General features: G+C 41.8%; 1 protein-coding gene across 7 annotated transcripts in view; it reads right to left on the bottom strand.

Moving 5' to 3' along the window:
- Fggy (FGGY carbohydrate kinase domain containing) overlaps window positions 1–19,576 on the bottom strand; it is a 369,309-nt gene that overhangs the window by 323,092 nt on the left and 26,641 nt on the right. For 2 of the 7 annotated variants that reach the window (XM_085839183.1, XM_029476126.2), the window contains exons 1-3: window positions 16,933–16,954; window positions 11,639–11,854; window positions 489–600 (exon numbers count right to left, since the gene is read on the bottom strand). In XM_085839183.1, coding sequence (XP_085695309.1) covers window positions 489–600; window positions 11,639–11,854; window positions 16,933–16,935 — 331 coding nt within the window. In that variant the 5' untranslated portion in view covers window positions 16,936–16,954. Of the gene's footprint in view, window positions 1–488; window positions 601–11,638; window positions 11,855–16,932; window positions 16,957–19,576 lie in introns of those variants that run through there. The other 5 variants (XM_085839180.1, XM_029476122.2, XM_085839182.1 and 2 more) reach the window with 3 other exon arrangements.

Consider the following 19,576-nt stretch of genomic DNA (forward strand, 5'->3'; position numbering starts at 1 on the left):
TGTTAATTAATGTTGAAAGATCCATCCAGAATGTGGGCCGGACCATCTCAAGGGAGGGCCCTGAAGTGAATGAGAGAGAAGACCAAGGGGACCAAGTGGCATGTACACACACTTGCTCTCTTCTTCTGGTTGCAAACATGAAGTGATCAGCTAGTTCAAGTTCCTGGGGCCATTACTCCCTGCCGCCATGTAATGAGGAGCTGTGAGCTAAGGTAAACTCTTCCTTCCTTTGATGACTTCTGTTGGAGTATTTCAGTGTCAAAACAAAATAAATATAAAGTGCAACCGCAAGTCAAGTGCATACACACTTTGGGACATAAACCTCATGATTGGTTGCTTTTGAGAAGATGTTCAGTTGATACTAATACCTGGGAAGAATTATAAAGAACGTATGTTAGTAGACCAGACAATATGGACTACTTGAAATCTATTATTCTTAGCCTTGAAAGTCTTAAATGAGAGACTGAAGAGGACAAGAGCAGGCCTACCTTCATGGTTTACTGGTAAAGGATGGAACTCTTTATCCAACACAACCAGAGAACACGTGGCATCAAAACCAAGTCCTCGGATTCGATGTGCATCAATCCCTTGAACAACTTCCTGTTTTAAAAGCAAATAAAATCATAAATGAATACTGGGCTCTTATACCTTGTAGACAAGTCGCCACTAAAAGGAAATGAATGCAAACATTTTACAGTTGCCTAACACGTGTCATTGGAAAAGTTCAGCATCTCTATTTAACTTAAGATAATTCTTTATCATGTAATGCTGTGTGTCCAAAAGTCAGAGTCGGGTTTCACCCATGGAACGCCACAGCTGTGATCGTAAATGAAATGTGCTGACAGGGAAATTACTCCTGAAAGAAGTCAAATGTCCCAAGTTCTCTTCATGGAAAGCTTTATAGATGAGGTTAGAAGAGGCAGCTCAAGAGCACTTTTTGCTCCCTGGGTTCAATTCACAGTACCCACAGGGTGGCTCATAATCACATGTGAAGCAGGCTCAGGGGACCTGACTCACTCTTCTGGCCTCTGCAGGCACCAGACACGTACATGGAACAAGGAGATGCACTCAGGAAAAGAACCCATACATATAAAGGTTTTTAAATTCTTTTGTAGGAACCTTAGACTTGGATTCAAGATGTAGCTCAGTAGTAGAGTGCCTGCATCAAATGCACTGGGGCCTAAGTTCAATTCCTAATTCTAGAAAACAAAAAAAGACGTTTTATAATGAAACAAACTGAAACATATCCATGGTGTCATAAAAATGTCTGAGATTTTTAAAACATCTTTCAAAAAAACCTTTTAATATCACTAAAATACTAAAAGATTCTATAAATTACTAAGAAAAAGACAAGCAATCTAACTGGAAATAATATAAAACTAAGGTCAAAATGTATAAAGCTCTCCAGTTGTACTAAAATTAATCAATGCAAATAAAATAGCAAATTTTGCTTCTTACATTAGGGAAATGTTAAAGGTTAGTTGTATGTAGCAATGGTTCTACCCTCTTAGAGGATCTATGAAGACATAATAGTTAATGAATTCATTCAGCCACAAAAAGGAAGAGAAGGAGGAGGAAGAAAAAGGGAGCAGAAGACAGGAAAGAGGAAAGTGAGAAGCTGGGGAGAGGTAGGGGACCCACAGGGGTGGGCAGAGGAGAAAGGAGGGTGACGGAGTGACAAGATCAAAACATTACATGCATGAAAATGTCACAATAAAACCATTATTATCCGAAATTAATATAAGCCAATAAAAATGTTAAAATACATTTAGATGTAACCCTTCTTGAACATAATTATAGTAAGGTAATTACTGAGCACAAATTTTGGAAAGTAATTTGACAGTACCTATTAAAATATATTTAAACTACTAGCTCATCAATATCACTTTTGGAAACGTATCTTAGAAAATCATAGCCATAAGTAAATAAAATCATATATAAGATGGCTACTCTACTATACTGCTAGCAATATATTTTAAAACCCAATAAATTAACTTTTTTCAAATAAACTATGCTGTGTTTATACAATGGAATACTATGCAAAACTAAAAACAAGAAGACATCAAGAAGTAATTTCCCAGCAGACTGGTATGTCAGGGACAATAAATCTTCCTAGCAAAATAAAATATAATACTGTATAAAATCATGAGCCATAACCATTTGATGGGTATGGAAATTGGTCAGAGCTATACAATAAATTGAGAAGCATTGTTTTGAAAAAGGAAATTTGTACTTGAAAGATAGAATCTAAAAAATTAATTCCAAGTCTAAGTGATTTCTCTGGGGAAGTTTATAAAACACTTAAGGAGGAACCAGTGTCAGACATTTGTAACAGTAAATGGAGAACCTGTTCACCAAACCCTACATCATTGGTACTGCCTTGACATCAATGGGGAAAACATTAAAAGGATAAAACTACCGAAGAATATTCATCATAAACACAGGTATAAACATAGCAAAATATTAGCAAACCAAATCTTACAGCACATAGAATGGGCATTATATATCATTACCATGTATAACCACCCCAGAACTTGCAAGGGTGATTTAACAATCATTAATTAATGTAAGACATATATTAACAGGATATAGAATAAAATTATAATCTCAAAATACTCAAAACTCTCTAACACAAAAAAGATGAATGAAAAAAATAAAAGCAAAATGAAATGTATAAAAAAAAAACCCAAAACATAAAAAACCTCAGCGCTAACATCATACCTAACAGTTACAAGGATGCATCACTGTCTTCATTAGACACAAAATAAAGAGAGATCCACTTTGCACTTCTACCCAATCTGTGCTAGAGTGCAGGGACCATGAAATAAGGCAAGAAAAATAAATTAAAGGCATACAAATTACAAAAAAGCTAAAGGTATTTCTTTACAAGTGATACTATTTCATATGCTAAAAATGCTTTTTAAAAATCTTTTTTAAAAGCTGCTATGAGGGCCTAGGGTGATGGATAAAGAGCAATGCTGCCCTTGAAGAGAACTGAATTTCAGGTCTCAACACCTAAACTGCTTCTAACTGTAGCTCCAAGAAGATTTGATGCCCTGCCTTTCTTTTCTTTTCTTTTCTTTTCTTTTCTTTTCTTTTCTTTTCTTTTCTTTTCTTTTTTTTAATATTAATTAGATATTTTCTAATTAATATTCTACCCCAAAAGGCCCCCAAACCCTACCCCACACATACTCCCCTCCCCTCCCCTACTCCCACTTCTTGGCGCTGGCATTCCCCTGTCCTGAGGCATATAAAGTTTGCAAGACCAAGGGGCCTCTCTTTCCACTGATGGCCAACTAGATCATCTTCTGATACATATGCAGCTAGAGACATGAGCTCCTGGGGGTACTGGTTAGTTCATATTGTTTTTCCACCTAAAGGGTTGCAGACCCCTTTAGATCCTTGGGTACTTTCTCTAGCTCCTCCATTGGGAGCCCTGTGATCCATCCAATAGCTGACTGTGAGCATCCACTTCTGTGTTTCCTAGAAACCCAGCATAGCCTCGCAAGAGACAGCTATATCAGGGTCCTTTCAGCAAAATCTTGCTAGTGTGTCAGTGTTTGGAGGCTGATTATAGGATGGCTCCTGGAGTATGGCAGTCTCTAGATGGTCCATCCTTTCGTCACAGCTCAAAACTTTATCTCTGTAACTCCTTCCATGGGTGTTTTGTTCCCAATTCTGAGAAGGGGCAAAGTGTCCATATTTTGGTCTTCGTTCTTCTTGAGTTTCATGTGTTTTGCAGATTGTATCTTGTATCTTAGGTATTCTAAGTATCTGGGCTAATATCCACTTATCAGTGAGTACATATCATGTGAGTTCTTTTGTGATTGGGTTACCTCACTCAGGATGATGCCCTCCAGGTCCATCCATTTGCCTAGGAATTTCATAAATTCATTCTTTTAAATAGCTGAGTAGTATTGCATTGTGTAAATGTACCACATTTTCTGTATCCATTCCTCTGTTGAGGGGCACCTGTGTTCTATTCAGCTTCTGGCTATTACAAATAAGGCTGCTATGAACATAGTTGAACATGTATTCTTCTTACAGGTTGGAACATCTTCTGGATATATGCCCAGGAGAGGTATTGCCGGATCCTCCTGTAGTACTATGTCCAATTTTCTGAGGAACTGCCAGACTGATTTCCAGAGTGGTTGTACAAGCTTGCAATCCCACCAAAAATGGAGGAGTGTTCCTCTTTCTCCACATCCTCGCCAACATCTGCTGTCACCTGAATTTTTTATCTTAGTCATTCTGACTGATGTGAGGTGGAATCTCAAGGTTGTTTTGATTTGCATTTCCCTGATGATTAAGGATGTTGAACATTTTTTCAGGTGCTTCTCAGTCATTGGGTATTCCTCAGGTGAGAATTCTTTGTTCAGCTCTGAGCCCCATTTTTTAATGTGGTTATTTGATTTTCTGGAGTCCACCTTCTTGAGTTCTCTCTCTATATATTGGATATTAGTCCTCTATCTGATTTAGGATAAAGATCCTTTCCCAATCTGTTGGTGGTCTTTTTGTCTTATTGACAGTGTCTTTTGCCTTGCAGAAGCTTTGCAATTTTATTAGGTCCCATTTGTCGATTCTCGATCTTACAGCACAAGCCATTGCTGTTCTATTCAGAAATTTTTCCCCTGTGCCCATATCTTCGAGGCTTTTCCCCACTTTCTCCTCTATAAGTTTCACTGTCTCTGGTTTTATGTGGAGTTCCTTGATCCACTTAGATTTGACCTTAGTACAAGGAGATAGCAATGGATCAATTCGCATTCTTCTACATGATAACCGCCAGTTGTGCCTTTGCATACAGAAAGGCCATTGACTTGTTTAGGTTAATTTTATATCCAGCTACTTCACTGAAGCTGTTTATCAGGTTTAGGAGTTCTCTGGTAGAATTTTTAGGGTCACTTATATATACTATCATATCATGTGCAAAAAGTGATATTTTGACTTCTTCCTTTCCAATTTGTATCCCCTTTATCTCCTTTTGTTGTCAAATTGCTCTGGCTAGGACTTCAAGTACAATGTTGAATAGGTAGGGAGAAAGTGGACAGCCTTGTCTAGTCCCTGATTTTAGTGGATGCCCTGCTTTTCAAAGGCACATGCATTCCTTTGTACCCTCTACACACACACACACACACACACACACACACACACACACACACACACACACTCAGACACTCAGACACACACACCCCACCAGTCAGTAACATCAGAGAAGAAGGAGCAGAGAGAAGGTAAGATGGAATGAGTGCTGGGGCATGCTGTCCTTGGCTATGACATGGCTATTATAGTCATGAAATCCCAGCAGTGTTGATTCTTGTACAAGATGGAGCCTATCAGTATGCTCATGATATCCCACCCATTCCTGAGGCAATTGGCTATTGCTGGGAGATGAAGAATAACTTTTCAAAGGATGAATGCTGGTTGGTTGCTGATTCTCATCTCCAGGAGGTGGCCCTACACCCTTGGGCATGCATACAGCACTAACTGGACCTGGAGAAGATGGATGAAGAGGAAGAAAGGGGGAAGTAGAAGGAGGAAGAGGGAGTAGAGAGAGATAGAAAGAAGGCGAAGGGAGCGGAGAAGATGGATGAAGAGGAAGAAAGGGGGAAGTAGAAGGAGGAAGAGGGAGTAGAGAGAGATAGAAAGAAGGCGAAGGGAGCGGAGGAGAAGGGTGGGGAAGGGAGAAAGGAGTTGAGGAGAAAAAAGGAATGGGAGAAGAGGAAAGCGAGGAAGAAGAGAAGGAGAAGCAAAAGACAGAAGAGGGGGGGAGGAGAAGAAGCAGAAGAGGAAGAAGAATAGGAAGGTGAAGAGGAAGAGGGAAAGAGGGAAAAGAGAAAGAAGAGAAGAAGCAGAAAGAGAAAGAATAGAAAGAAGAAATTCAGATCTCCATGTATGTACAGCAAGCACTTTATCTCCCAAATTCCCTGCATTTTGTTATGAATTCATCTTAAAATGCAGAACTCTGCCCTGTTGAGAATACTAGACTTACAATCTAGCATCCCATTTTTAATACTTAATATGCACCACAAAAGACCTACAATTATTACAGATTTGCAACAAAGGCAGTATTCTATTTTTGAAGCAATATTAGCAACATATACTCAAATGCTGCCATATATGAAACATCTACTATACCATGTGATTTATTTACTTCCTTGAATTTAATTTTTACAAAGTACACTAAAAGAAAGCCTTAATATATAATGCATCTGTGGTTACACTGGACACCCATGAGGGAACAAGCCCGTCCTAAAATCCCCTAAGTAAGACATAGTCTCTTTCTGAGACTTTTTTGCCATTTCAGGTAGACTGGCTCACCAGAAAGCAATTGGGATGACCCTGTCTTTCTCCACAAAATCCAAAGAGACTGGTGACTCTGTTGGCCCCTGGGTCCAGAGTGCACCTGACTGGGTCCATTCACATTTCAGAGCCTACAGTTAATTAAAAGAGGAAGTTTGAGAAAATATGGGTAACTCAATGAAAGTCCAGAGCAGACAGCATGGGGATACAGTATCTAACAGCCACCTCTTGATTTGAACTTGACCACTTCTACACTAATCTCAGTCTTTCTGAGTCTTGGTTTCCTGGACATAAGGGAATCCCATAGGGGAAGACTGCAGGCTTTGGGGGCTTGAAGTACTGTATAATCAGAGTTCCTCTGTGTAAAGGCAGAGAGCCTACCCAACACTGCATTAATTATGCCTATTTAAGATGTTTATGCTCAAAGGACAGCATGTTCTCTGCTATATGAACACAAATACAAATGACAGGGAAAGAGGAAGCAACAAAAAACTTCAGACTCAAATACTTGTGAGGATTTATGGGTATAACTTTCTACTGAGTCCAAAGATGATGGTTTCTTGATTTATTTTATGAGTACCCTCTGAGGCTTACAAAGCTCTGGATTCAAATCACGGCTTTTCAATGATGAAAATCTCCATGTCTCCAGTTCTAAAAGGGGCTGTTCTCAGGAAATTTTTAAAAATGGCATTATGTATTAAGTCTGACTTAGGTGGCTTGTGTTGAGGACATACCTTACAAGCATGCCTCTCCACACCAAGGGACAGCTCCTTGTAGCCTATCCATGAAAGCTGCTTTTGTGGACATATTACTGCAAGGCCTCTGGGACTTGGCCATACACTCTTATTTATAGTCTTGTTAGTTGGAGCAGAAAGTGCAATAAACTCACTCCAGCCACCCGGCAGACAGAGACTCCCCTCCCTAGTGACAAATCACATCACTCTTCTAAGGAGTATCCAGGAATGGAGTTTGCTGCAGCCTCATTTGGAGAATCGATCCATGTCTAACTACTGTCCACTTGCAGGTCTGAAGTAGCAAACAAGATTTTGGGGAAAGGCTTGTACATCTTTGTTGCTCTATGGCTTCAATCCTGCATATGATTTAAATCGGCAAGCTCTGCTCTATTGGGTGTAGCTATGGCATTGCAAAGAACACACACATACACACAAGAAATAAGAATATATAGGTCTAGTTCTATATTCAGCTCCTGGGAACCTCATGGACAGAATTCAGCTCATAGCAAATGTCCATGCGGCTGGCAATGTACTCTTTTGAACATAGGTTTAAATGTCATTGTCAGTGTTTTGGTCCTTAGAAAGCCCAATCAAGCCCTTTTAGATAAGGGTGTGTTCATGCAGACATTAGGGAAACAATAGACTGCAAAATATTTTCTTTAATGCTCACTCTTTGGGAGATTACATTTTAGCATAGGTAAATCAAATAAATCAAATAAATAGGTAAATCAAATAAACGATAGAATGTGATTATAATGTACCCAAAGCTGATTGGTCAAGAGGATCAAGCGTGACAAAGGAGGGGAAGGTTGTTTTCAAAACAGAGAATCTTGAGGGAGGACTTTCAAGCATAAGCACGGGTAGAGTTCTTAGTAGGGATACAGCCAGGGTGGAAGGCTCTGGGCCAGGAACAGCAAGGAAAAGAATACAATCTGTATGAGGAGCGCCACATTCAAAGCCCAAGACAGGATTTTCTAACACCTCCTGCAGTGACCAGTGAAAGAAAAAAATCCTAGTGTAGCGATTTATGGTGGCGTCCCTTGACGATAAGCAAAGAAATGAAAGCCAGACATTTCCATATATAACAGAGATCCTAATGTTCTTCTACTAGCTGGAGTTCTGAGGTCTCCTCTGTCTCCTACACTGCCACCAAGTCCCATGATATCTTCCTTCCAGCAACCTCTCACCTCATCGCTATTTTTCCCTGTGCAAAATTCTAATTCTGGTACAGTCAAAGGCAAAAAGATGTTCTAAGCAGAGGAAAGCCTGTCTCCAAGTGGTTCTATGTTTAAACACAGGACAGGGAATGGCCACTGGAACAGAAAGCCAAGAACACATCAATAATGACCTTGGGAAGAGCTACAATGTACACAGCCATGAAGGCCATGTTACAAATTGTAGTTCCATCCAGAAAGAATCCTGGTGCTACTAAGGGTTGGAAGCAAAAGAGTAACAGCAGTTTAAGCACAGAAACCATCACTATCATCAGAAAAGTAGCACAGATGCTAAGACCTGTATTTAGCTCTGAAAATGATGTGGGCAGTAGGTGTTGGGAACAGAGAATGCACAAACTTCTGCCATCTAAGCCTGGGCTGTCACTACCTGGGAACACTGGAAATGCCATTCAACTATCTGGCCCACAGTTTATCTTTCCACCTGTCAAGTGGAAACAACAGCCCTGCCTCTATTTATCTTATTATCATAATTAAAATATGAAGGTGTTTTGCAAACTATAACAGTTCTATGAATGTAAGATGTTAAAATTACTGTCCATACAGCAAGTACCAACCTAGAACAAAACCACAGTTCATTAGCTCCATGTGTTCATGGGCTTTTATTCCCATGCAGATTAAGCTATTTTGTCTTTAGGCCAGAGAACTTATGATCATGTTTCTTTACATATGTTCCAGTGTCTGACAAAGAGTATAGCATACAGTCCATGCTCCATAAATATTTTCAGACTAAATAAAATAATGATTTCCTGAGGCTAAGGAAATAACTCCATTGGTAAATTGCTTGTCTCACAAGCATGAGAACTAAGTTTGATCACTAGTGCCAGGAAAAACAGCTGGCTTGTTGCTTTCAATCCTGGTGCTGGGAGGTGGAGATCAGAGCATCACTAGGGCTCAATGGCCAGCGAACATAACCTTCTAGGTGAGCTCAGGCCCCAGGGAGAGATGCTGTATTGAGTACTGGCCTAATAAAAGCATACCAATTTTAAGGGCCCACATTTTCCCATAAGAAGCAGCTTGGGAAAAGGCACGACCATGCAGTGCTTAGTCAACAAGGTAAGTTCCTGGCCCCACACAGTAGCAACCTACAACACCTCTAACTGCAAGCAGGAGTCACAGGGAAGGGCTGAGGCTGGGGAGAGAGAGGCCTGAAGACCTGTCTCTGAGTCATCTTAAAACCCCTTGTCTGAACTACTTCAAAGCCTTCTTTTTTCATCTTCATGAGAAGAAAAACTGTCCACAAAGATTGTTATAAGGACCAAATGACGTGATGGGCACACAGTATTGAGCACACATCTAGCACATGGTCAATCAGCAAAGAATATAAGCTGCTGACATCATCACCGCCTTGTCATTACTACTGTTACTCTTCTTACTAACTGGACTAAGGAAAAAAACAGCTCTCAGGAGGGAAAAAGAAAAAGAAAAAAGAAAGAAAGTTCACAGTTGTTCTCAAGATCTCTGCTTTCCGGAGCCACTGACGAAGCAAAGACAGGCCAGGGTAGAAGAGACAGCAGTTCTTGTCCTAGGCCAATGCTTAAGTCGTCCACAGAAGGAGCCCTGGGTAGAGGGAGGGGTGGACGTTTCCCAGAGGCATTCTCTCGCACTTGCATTTTTACTCTTTTGTCTAAGGAATCCACTCCCTATCTGCTCACCTTGTTATCATTCCCACCACTGGCAACAGTGATTGTTTAACCCCTGACACTGCTGTGACTTTTTATATACTTTAATCACCACAACAGTCTTATGAAGCTGGGGACTCTCATTAATCTTCTTTTATTGAGAAGGAAACTGGGCAAGAAATGGTAGTAAGTCCAAGATCACAGCTACACATTGCTAAGACAGGGACTCCTACCCAGGCAGTTCAATTGCAGACTACTCCGCGTATCAAAAAGGCCTCCTTCTTGAAGCTCCTTATCACATGTGATGAGACACATCACACTCCAGCACGTCTCCATATACAATGTGTGAGGCACAACCTAAGGCCCATGGGCTTTCTGCAGCTCGGCTGCAGTGAGAGGCATTGGCTGAGCACTAATGCCCTGCACTTCTGTGGCTACCAGGGCTGACACAAATGATGAGCTGACCACCACTGGGAGATGATTAAAAGTCTGCCATTAAGCCAAGCTGTGCTGGAGTAGATCTGCTTTCAGGGAACTCTTCATCAGGGAACTATATTTTCTTCTTGACAATTTCCTTAATGGCAAGAGTGTTAGAAGAACAAAAGAGACCCAAGGGCAAAGAGCAGAAGATTTTCATGGAGGCAGAGACTGGGAGTGGGGAGAGAAGAGGAAAATTAAACAGGCAGAAGAGAAGATGACCTCTCTTTTATTTCTGCAGAGTGCCTGGGTAGCCCAAGCCACCTCTCTGTGGTTTTCTCTGGGGCACTAACAGCTGCTCAGAGCTCATCAAAGTTTAACCAGACCAATCAATACAGAAAAAAATGGGTGACTGTCCAGCTGAAAATTACCAAGCACCTCATGAATATTTAAGGACCTCAACTAGAAACACGGAGACAGAACAGAACTCAGGGTTTCATTTTTTTTCTTTTGGGGGTGGATAGGGAGATAAAAGAATGTCTGTTGTTAATGATCACCAAAATATAAAGTCATAGTAACATCACAAACTAAAACTAGTGATTGAGACATAAACTAGTCACAGTCAGCATCGCTTGCTTCCTTAAGACAGCAAGCCCAGGCTTATCACAGGCCACTCAAGATGAGCATGTGTGGGGCTCATATGAAGATGCTTTCTTAGAGCATGCCATAGTTTTCTGCCCCTCGTTGTTTCTCTTACCCACAATGCACTGCCCCTTGTGTGTCCAACTGGGAGGATACAGAGCTCATGGTTAATAGGAATCAGACGTTTAGGTTCTTGCCCTGCTGCTGCCAGTCACTAACTCCTGATGACTTGGGGTAAGCTGACCAGCACTCCCTTCCCCATCTCCTCCTGGAACAAAAATGACCTGGGGGCAGCAGTAGTGCTAGCCGTAAGGCTAGTTCCACCAAGTTCCAAAGATTCACCACAGTGTGTGCTAACACACTGGCATACAACAGAGACACACTGGGTGCCGCCATGACTCTTCCTTCCTCATTTCCACACCTCAGGCTCCCACATCCTCTGCACTGTCTTCATTGCCACCATGCCCTGAGAGCCAGCTCTAGCTCTGTGAACTGGCTGCAGCAGTCCTCCCAGCACATTTCAGCTGTCTGTCACTCTCGGTAAGGTTTGCTTCTGAAAGGCAAAGCCTACCCCACCCACCCACATGCCTCCATTTACCTCTCATGCATTGGGCAGACTGAGTATACGCATACAAAACTGCTAAGCAGCGGGGGCGTGCAGAGGGAGGGGCTGCCACGGTTCTGCTCTTACCTTTGTGACAAGGCAACATGCTGCCCAGATATCCTCTGAGGACTGCTCGTGGTGGTTGAACTGGGGCTCCCACTTCTTAATTGGCTGTTCTGCGAAAGCCAAAAGGAGCCCTCTCTGGTCCACTAGAGCCGCACGGACACTACCTGTTCCCACATCGATGCCCACATAGTAGTGAGATGGCTCCTGGTCTCTGCCAGACATCATGGTCCCCTCTACCTGTGGTGGACAAGTGCAAAAGCCATGTGAAGACAAGCAGACCTGCTCAGACAGCCAAGAAATTCGATCTCCAAAGTGTACAGAAAAGGGGAATCCAACGACCTAGCTGGGGGCTGTGTATTTATTTAACTTCCCAAAGGTTTTATTGGCACTGAGCAAGGTGGTCAGAGAACAGGCACATGTAGCACACTCTGTTCCCACTCCTGGATGGGCGTCAGAAATTAAGCACCTGATTACAATTTGACGTAAGCAACGCTGAGACAGTAAGAGGGCAGAGGGGAGCAGAGATGGAGCCGGAGCCATAAGAGATGAACGTTTACTCCGTGAATCTGAATCCACAAGACAGCAGCCTTGGAACCAAAAGAAGAATCATTTCCCAGCCAGGCATACAGCAACTCAGCCTCATAGGTATCCTGTGCCAGGCAGTGTATGCAGCCACGGGCTTCCACTCCTTTCTATGAGTGGACTCAAGCACATGGGAGTCTCTGCAATGCTGCTGAGCCAGAGGAGAGTCTAAAAGGCAAGCTTTTTGTTTTACACTAGGCCCATCACTACGGGGACAGCAAATTACACTGACAGGAAGACCAACATCTGGAAGCAGAAGGTATTCCCCAAGCTTCACTGGAGCAGCTGGGCCTGAACTCACCACCTGTGGAACCCTGAGCCTTAGCCCCCACCCCCTCTTTTTTTTCTGCAGAGGCTTGACATTTTAAGAAGAAGCACTTATACCAGAGTCATGGTGAGATGACTGGGAATCAGGAGGAGACCCAGGAGAGGCAAGATCAAGAGTGTGTTAGATGATCTATTTTCCTGACAGACCCCCGATGAGTTACAAGGAAACCTGACCAGAGAACCCTCAGGGCCTGGGCCCACGCCTGGGCCCTTGGGGCTGCTCGTGGTATGAGCCACAGGACACAGGATTCTCCCAGGGCTCTCTCTCCAGACTCACAAGGGGCAGCCTCCTGACACTAACCTCACCAACACAGCACAGCTGCCCCCTGGTCAGCAAGGGGCTCTGAGCTCCTGTGGTATAATTTTAACCCGAGCAGTCTGCACCCTCAACTTAGAATAATGAGGGTTTCTCGGCCACTACGCTCTTGGGGATTCTAAAACAAGTCAGCCAGCAGATGTTCAGTTACTGCTTCCTGGATATTTACCCCAATAAAAAGGAAGAAAAAGAGACAAAAAAAAAAAAAACCTTCATTAAAAGTGATAGCTTCTTTCAATAACAAAATAAATAATAGAAAGCCAACCTTCACGTGGAAACTGAACAACACTCTTCTCAATGATACCTTGGTCAAGGAAGGAATAAAGAAAGAAATTAAGGACTTTTTAGAGTTCAATGAAAATGAAGCCACAACATACCCAAACTTATGGGACACAATGAAAGCATTTCTAAGAGGAAAACTCATAGCTATGAGTGCCTCCAAAAGGAAACTAGAGAGAGCACACATTAGCAGCTTGACAACACACCTAAAAGCACTAGAACAAACGGAAGCAAATTCACCCAAGAGGAGTAGACGGCAGGAAATAATCAAACTCAGGGGTGAAATCAACCAAGTGGAAACAAGAAAAACTATTCAAAGAATCAACCAATCAAGGAGCTGGTTCTTTGAGAAAATCAACAAGATAGATAAACCCTTAGCCAGACTCACTAGAGGGCACAGGGAAAGCATCCTAATTAACAAAATCAGAAATGAAAAAGGAGACATAACAACAGATCCTGAAGACATCCAAAACACCATCAGATCCTTCTACCAAAGGCTATACTCAACAAAACTGGAGAACCTGGATGAAATGGAGAAGTTCCTAGACAGATACCAGGTACCAAAGTTGAATCAAGATCAGGTTAATGATCTAAACAGCCCTATATCCCCCAAAGAAATAGAAGCAGTCATTAATAGTCTCCCAACTAAAAAAAGCCCAGGACCAGATGGGTTTAGTGCAGAGTTCTATCAGACCTTCAAAGAAGATCTAATCCCAGTTCTTCACAAACTATTCCACAAAATAGAAACAGAAGGTACTCTACCCAACTCATTCTATGAAGCCACAATTACTCTGATACCTAAACCACAAAAAGACCCAACAAAGATAGAAAACTTCAGACCAATATCCCTTATGAATATTGATGCAAAAATCCTCAATAAAGTTCTTGCTAACCGAATCCAAGAACACATCAAAACAATCATCCATCCTGACCAAGTAGGTTTCATCCCAGGGATGCAGGGATGGTTCAATATACGGAAATCCATCAACGTAATCCAGTATATAAACAAACTCAAAGACAAAAACCACATGGTCATCTCGTTAGATGCGGAAAAAGCATTTGACAAGATCCAACACCCATTCATGATAAAAGTCTTGGAAAGATCAGGAATTCAAGGCCCATACCTAAACATGATAAAAGCAATCTACAGCAAACCAGTAGCCAACATCAAAGTAAATGGTGAGAAGCTTGAAGCAATCCCTCTAAAATCAGGGACTAGACAAGGCTGTCCACTTTCTCCATACCTATTCAACATTGTACTTGAAGTCCTACCCAGAGCAATTCGACAACAAAAGGAGATCAAAGGGATAAAAATTGGAAAAGATGAAGTCAAAATATCACTTTTTGCAGATGATATGATAGTATATATAAGTGACCCTAAAAATTCCACCAGAGAACTCCTAAGCCTGATAAACAGCTTCGGTGAAGTAGCTGGATATAAAATTAACTCAAACAAATCAATGGCCTTTCTCTACACAAAGAATAAACAGGCTGAGAAAGAAATTAGGGAAACAACACCCTTCTCAATAGTCACAAATAATATAAAATATCTTGGCGTGACTCTAACTAAGGAAGTGAAAGATCTGTATAATAAAAACTTCAAGTCTCTGAAGAAAGAAATTATAGAAGATCTCAGAAGATGGAAAGATCTCCCATGCTCATGGATTGGCAGGATCAACATTGTAAAAATGGCTATCTTGCCAAAAGCAATCTACAGATTCAATGCAATCCCCATCAAAATTCCAAATCAATTCTTCAACGAATTAGAAAGTGCAATCTGCAAATTCATCTGGAATAACAAAAAACCTAGGATAGCAAAAACTCTTCTCAAGGATAAAAGAACCTCTGGTGGAATCACCATGCCGGACCTAAAGCTCTACTACAGAGCAATTGTGATAAAAACTGCATGGTACTGGTATAGTGACAGACAAATAGACCAATGGAATAGAATTGAAGACCCAGAAATGAACCCACACACCTATGGTCACTTGATCTTCGACAAGGGAGCTAAAAACATCCAGTGGAAGAAAGACAGCATTTTCAACAAATGGTGCTGGCACAACTGGTTGTTAACATGTAGAAGAATGCGAATCGATCCATTCCTATCTCCTTGTACTAAGGTCAAGTCTAAGTGGATCAAGGAACTTCACATAAAACCAGAGACACTGAAACTTATAGAGGAGAAAGTGGGGAAAAGCCTTGAAGATATGGGCACAGGGGAAAAATTCCTGAATAGAACAGTAATGGCTTGTGCTGTAAGATCGAGAATTGACAAGTGGGACCTCATGAAACTACAAAGCTTCTGCAAGGCTAAAGACACCATCAATAAGACAAAAAAACCACCAACAGATTGGGAAAGGATCTTCACCTATCCTAAATCAGATAAGGGACTAATATCCAATATATATAAAGAACTCAAGAAGGTGGACTCCAGAAAGTCAAATAACCCCATTAAAAAATGGGGCTCAGAACTGAACAAAGAATTCTCGCCTGAGGAATACCGAATGGCAGAGAAACACCTGAAAAAATGTTCAACATCCTTAATCATCAGGGAAATGCAAATCAAAACAACCCTGAGATTCCACCTCACACCAGTCAGAATGGCTAAGATCAAAAATTCAGGTGACAGCAGTTGCTGGCGAGGATGTGGAGAAAGAGGAACACTCCTCCATTGTTGGTGGGATTGCAAGCTTGTACAACCACTCTGGAAATCAGTCTGGCGGTTCCTCAGAAAATTGGACATAGTACTACCGGAGGATCCAGCAATACCTCTCCTGGGCATATATCCAGAAGATGCCCCAACCGGTAAAAAGGACACATGTTCCACTATGTTCATAGCAGCCCTATTTATAATAGCCAGAAGCTGGAAAGAACCCAGATGTCCCTCAACAGAGGAATGGATACAGAAATTATGGTACATTTACACAATGGAGTACTACTCAGCTATTAAAAAGAATGAATTTATGAAATTCCTAGCCAAATGGATGGACCTGGAGGGCATCATCTTGAGTGAAGTAACACAATCACAAAAGAACTCACACAATATGTATTCACTGATAAGTGGATATTAGCCCAAAACTTAGGATACCCAAGATTTAAGATACAATTTGCTAAACGCATGAAACTCAAGAAGAATGAAGACCGAAGTGTGGACACTGTGCACCTTCTCAGAATTGGGAACAAAACACCCAGGGAAGGAGTTACAGAGACAAAGTTCGTAGCGGTGATGAAAGGATGGACCATTTAGAGACTGCCGTATCCAGGGATCCGTCCCATAATCAGCCTCTAAACGCTGACACCATTGCATACCCTAGCAAGATTTTGCTGAAAGGACCCAAATATAGCTGTCTCTTGTGAGACGATGCCGGGGCCTAGCAAACACAGGAGTGGATGTTCACAGTCAGCTATTGGATGTATTACAGGGCTCCCAATGGAGAAGCTAGAGAAAGTACCCAAGGAGCTAAAGGGATCTGCAACCCTATTGTTGGAACAACATGATGTACTAACCAGAACCCTGGAGCTCTTGTCTCTAGCTGCATATGTATCGAAAGATGGTCTAGTCGGCCATCAATGGAAAGAGAGGCCCATTGGACTTGCAAACTTTATATGCCCCAATATAGGGGAATGCCAGGGCCAAAAGAATGGGAATGGGTGGGTAGGGAAGTGGGGGGCGCTATGGGGGACTTTTGGGATAGTATTGGAAATGTAATTGAGGAAAATATGTAATAAAAATATATATATAAAAAAAAAATTAAAAAAAAAAATCCAAAAAAAAAAAAAAAAAAAAAGTGATAGCTTCTGCTTTACTCACCATGATTTGCCATCTGTGTTTGCTCCCTTTCGGCCCTGTGGCAGGTGAAGAAGAAAATGGAGAAGCAAGAATAATAAAGCTCACAGCCTCCCCTGAGCATGACAGGGCGCCCAAGCTCAGCAGGTGGGTATTCCTGGCTCCCTGACTTTTTTCCCTTGAGAGCTCACATAAACATGAGTACCAGCTTTCATTCCTTCATTCACTTGGGAGTGATACCTTCTCTTTAAGCCAGTAACCAATAAAAGCAGATTTTTAAATAACCCAGACACCTGTTGAGTTGTCATTCCCATCCTCCCTGTTTGCTCTTAGTGGTTCACAGGTTGTAGAGGAAGTCCTGAGTGAACATGTATTGTTTGACATGAGTATGACCATGTCAATGTCCACATGCCTCAGACCCATGGGAAAGTCAAAACCTTGTCCTGGTCCTTAAAAATAGGTCAAGTGCAATAACCTCATCCAAGATGCTTACAGTCTGAGCTGGTTCCCCTATAAAGACTCCACTACCAAGATTATCTAAGCCTGCCTTCTTGCTCAGCTACATATATAATAGCCCTGCCTTCTTGGACAACTGTATACAATAACCCTGCCTCTCACTACAACTGTATAGAATAACCTTACCGTCTCCTGCAACTTTATACAATAATCCCAGCTCCTCCTGCAACTGTATATAACTGCAACCTCCACAGTGCAGACTCTGATGGCGCATCTTTAGAAGAGTGTGCGCAGTCCATGCAGTCCTGGCTTTTCTGTACTTGTAACTGTGTGTCTGTCCTTTTGTGACCTAGTACCCCAAGTCAGATATCCAGGGTCAAGCCATGATGAACACCATAGTGATTACTGTGCTAGGCTCTTTCTCAGGGTAGCAGAATATCATCACAATAGATAGAAATAGATAGAATAAGACAGCCTACGGTCTTCCTCAAGTGGGACCTTCTGTGAGCTTCTTAACCCCAATGAATGCTACCCTGGCCCTGCCCACTGGGGTCCTAGATATTCTCACAGTCCTGGAAGTATACTTGTGTTTTGCACTGATGGAGGTCCTCCCCCATCACTTGCTCTTCCCTTCCCAATTCCATCCTCTACTTCTCTAAGGGGGACCTTATCACTTTTCTTGCACATGTACAAAGGCTGTCAATATGTACAGTGTCTGTATTTTCATTTCAAATGTTCACTCTGGACCATGTTTTTGGTGGTATGTCTATCTCCTCATTGGACTGAACCTGGGGAAAAGGGGATGTTACTGATTTCTGCATCCCCACTCCCTTCCAGTGCTTGCAATATAATTGGTTTCCAGTGGTGGTTTTCTAAAATGAACTCCTTTATCAGTGAACCAATAGAAAAAAAAAAAAAAAGCGAAAAGAGCCATCCCTTAGTTATTTGACTTTCTCAGTCTGTGCTTGTACAATCATGTGTCACTTAACAGGGTTCCTTTCTGAGAAATGCAGTAGATGATGTCCACTTTGAGAATGCATCATAAGCTGTGCTTACAGAAAGCTAGAAGGGAGAACCCGGGCATTCCCAGAGGCATGTATACCCACTGTCCTACCTATTGTGTTCTGTCCTTATGCATCTCATAGTGTGCTGGTTTACTCTAATCTCTATGTCAACCAATTAAATGTTTTCTTAAATGTTTACAGCCACATGTTGATACTTCTAAGAAAACATGTTTTGTTTTGTTTTGATATTTAGCTTCCCTGAGATAAGATTCTAATAGTCAATGTTATTATGGAGCACACTTGTGGAATTTCTCTCTTTGTGATATATGAAACGAAGTTATCAGAATGGTCCTCCACTGAGGACAAGGTGGCTGACAACACAAGAGGGTGCCTTGGCTCACACTACCCTGGTCACCTATTCTGCCCACTTGCCACCAGCTTGCATCACCTTGTTTTACATGTTTTTTTTTAACTTGTTTCCACCATCTCCACTGTGAGAAGCAGCTCTTTCCCATGTGCCTTAGCTACTCTTCTTTTGCTGTGGTAACAGGTTCTAGCAGAATCATCATAAAAGAGAAAAGATTTATTCTGACTCGGAGCTCAAGGGTCCAAGCCTTCATTATGATAAAGAGATCAAGGCAGCAGAACCCTGAGGCATGGGATCACATAGAACCCACCATTGGAAAAAGGCAGTTAATGGATGCCCTTACTACTCAGCAACACACCTGCATTTACATGGTCCGGGTCCCAACCAGGGAATGGTGTCATTCATGGTGAGCAGTCTTCTCACCTCAACCTAAAGAAATCAGAAAAATTCCCATAGGCTGCCCAGAGGTTCATCGCCTAGGTAACTTTAGGTTCTACCAAGTTGACAGCAATAACCATCACACCACAGACACAAGAATGGCTTCTGCTCTTACCTAAAACTGTACAAGACTGTTCCAAACCTGAAGATAAACCAGAAAATAAGGAGGAAATTAAGAATCTCTACAGAACTTCTTATGCCTTTCTAATAGAAGTACTCTAGATTCTTTCTGTGCTGCCAACCCCACAGCAAGAGAGATTCCCCATGAAGCTAGGCCTAGGTTCCTTCTGATCACATTCCTTTGCAGGTAGAATAATGTCTTGTCATCAACCACCAAAAACAAACAAACAAACAAACACACCAGAGAATGATGTCCACTCACCACCTGTGAACTTGCTCTAGG

The sequence above is a fragment of the Mus caroli genome, unplaced genomic scaffold, assembly GCF_978045245.1.
Source record: "Mus caroli unplaced genomic scaffold, Mus_caroli_1 scaffold_6, whole genome shotgun sequence".
NCBI classification, from domain to species: domain Eukaryota; kingdom Metazoa; phylum Chordata; class Mammalia; order Rodentia; family Muridae; genus Mus; species Mus caroli.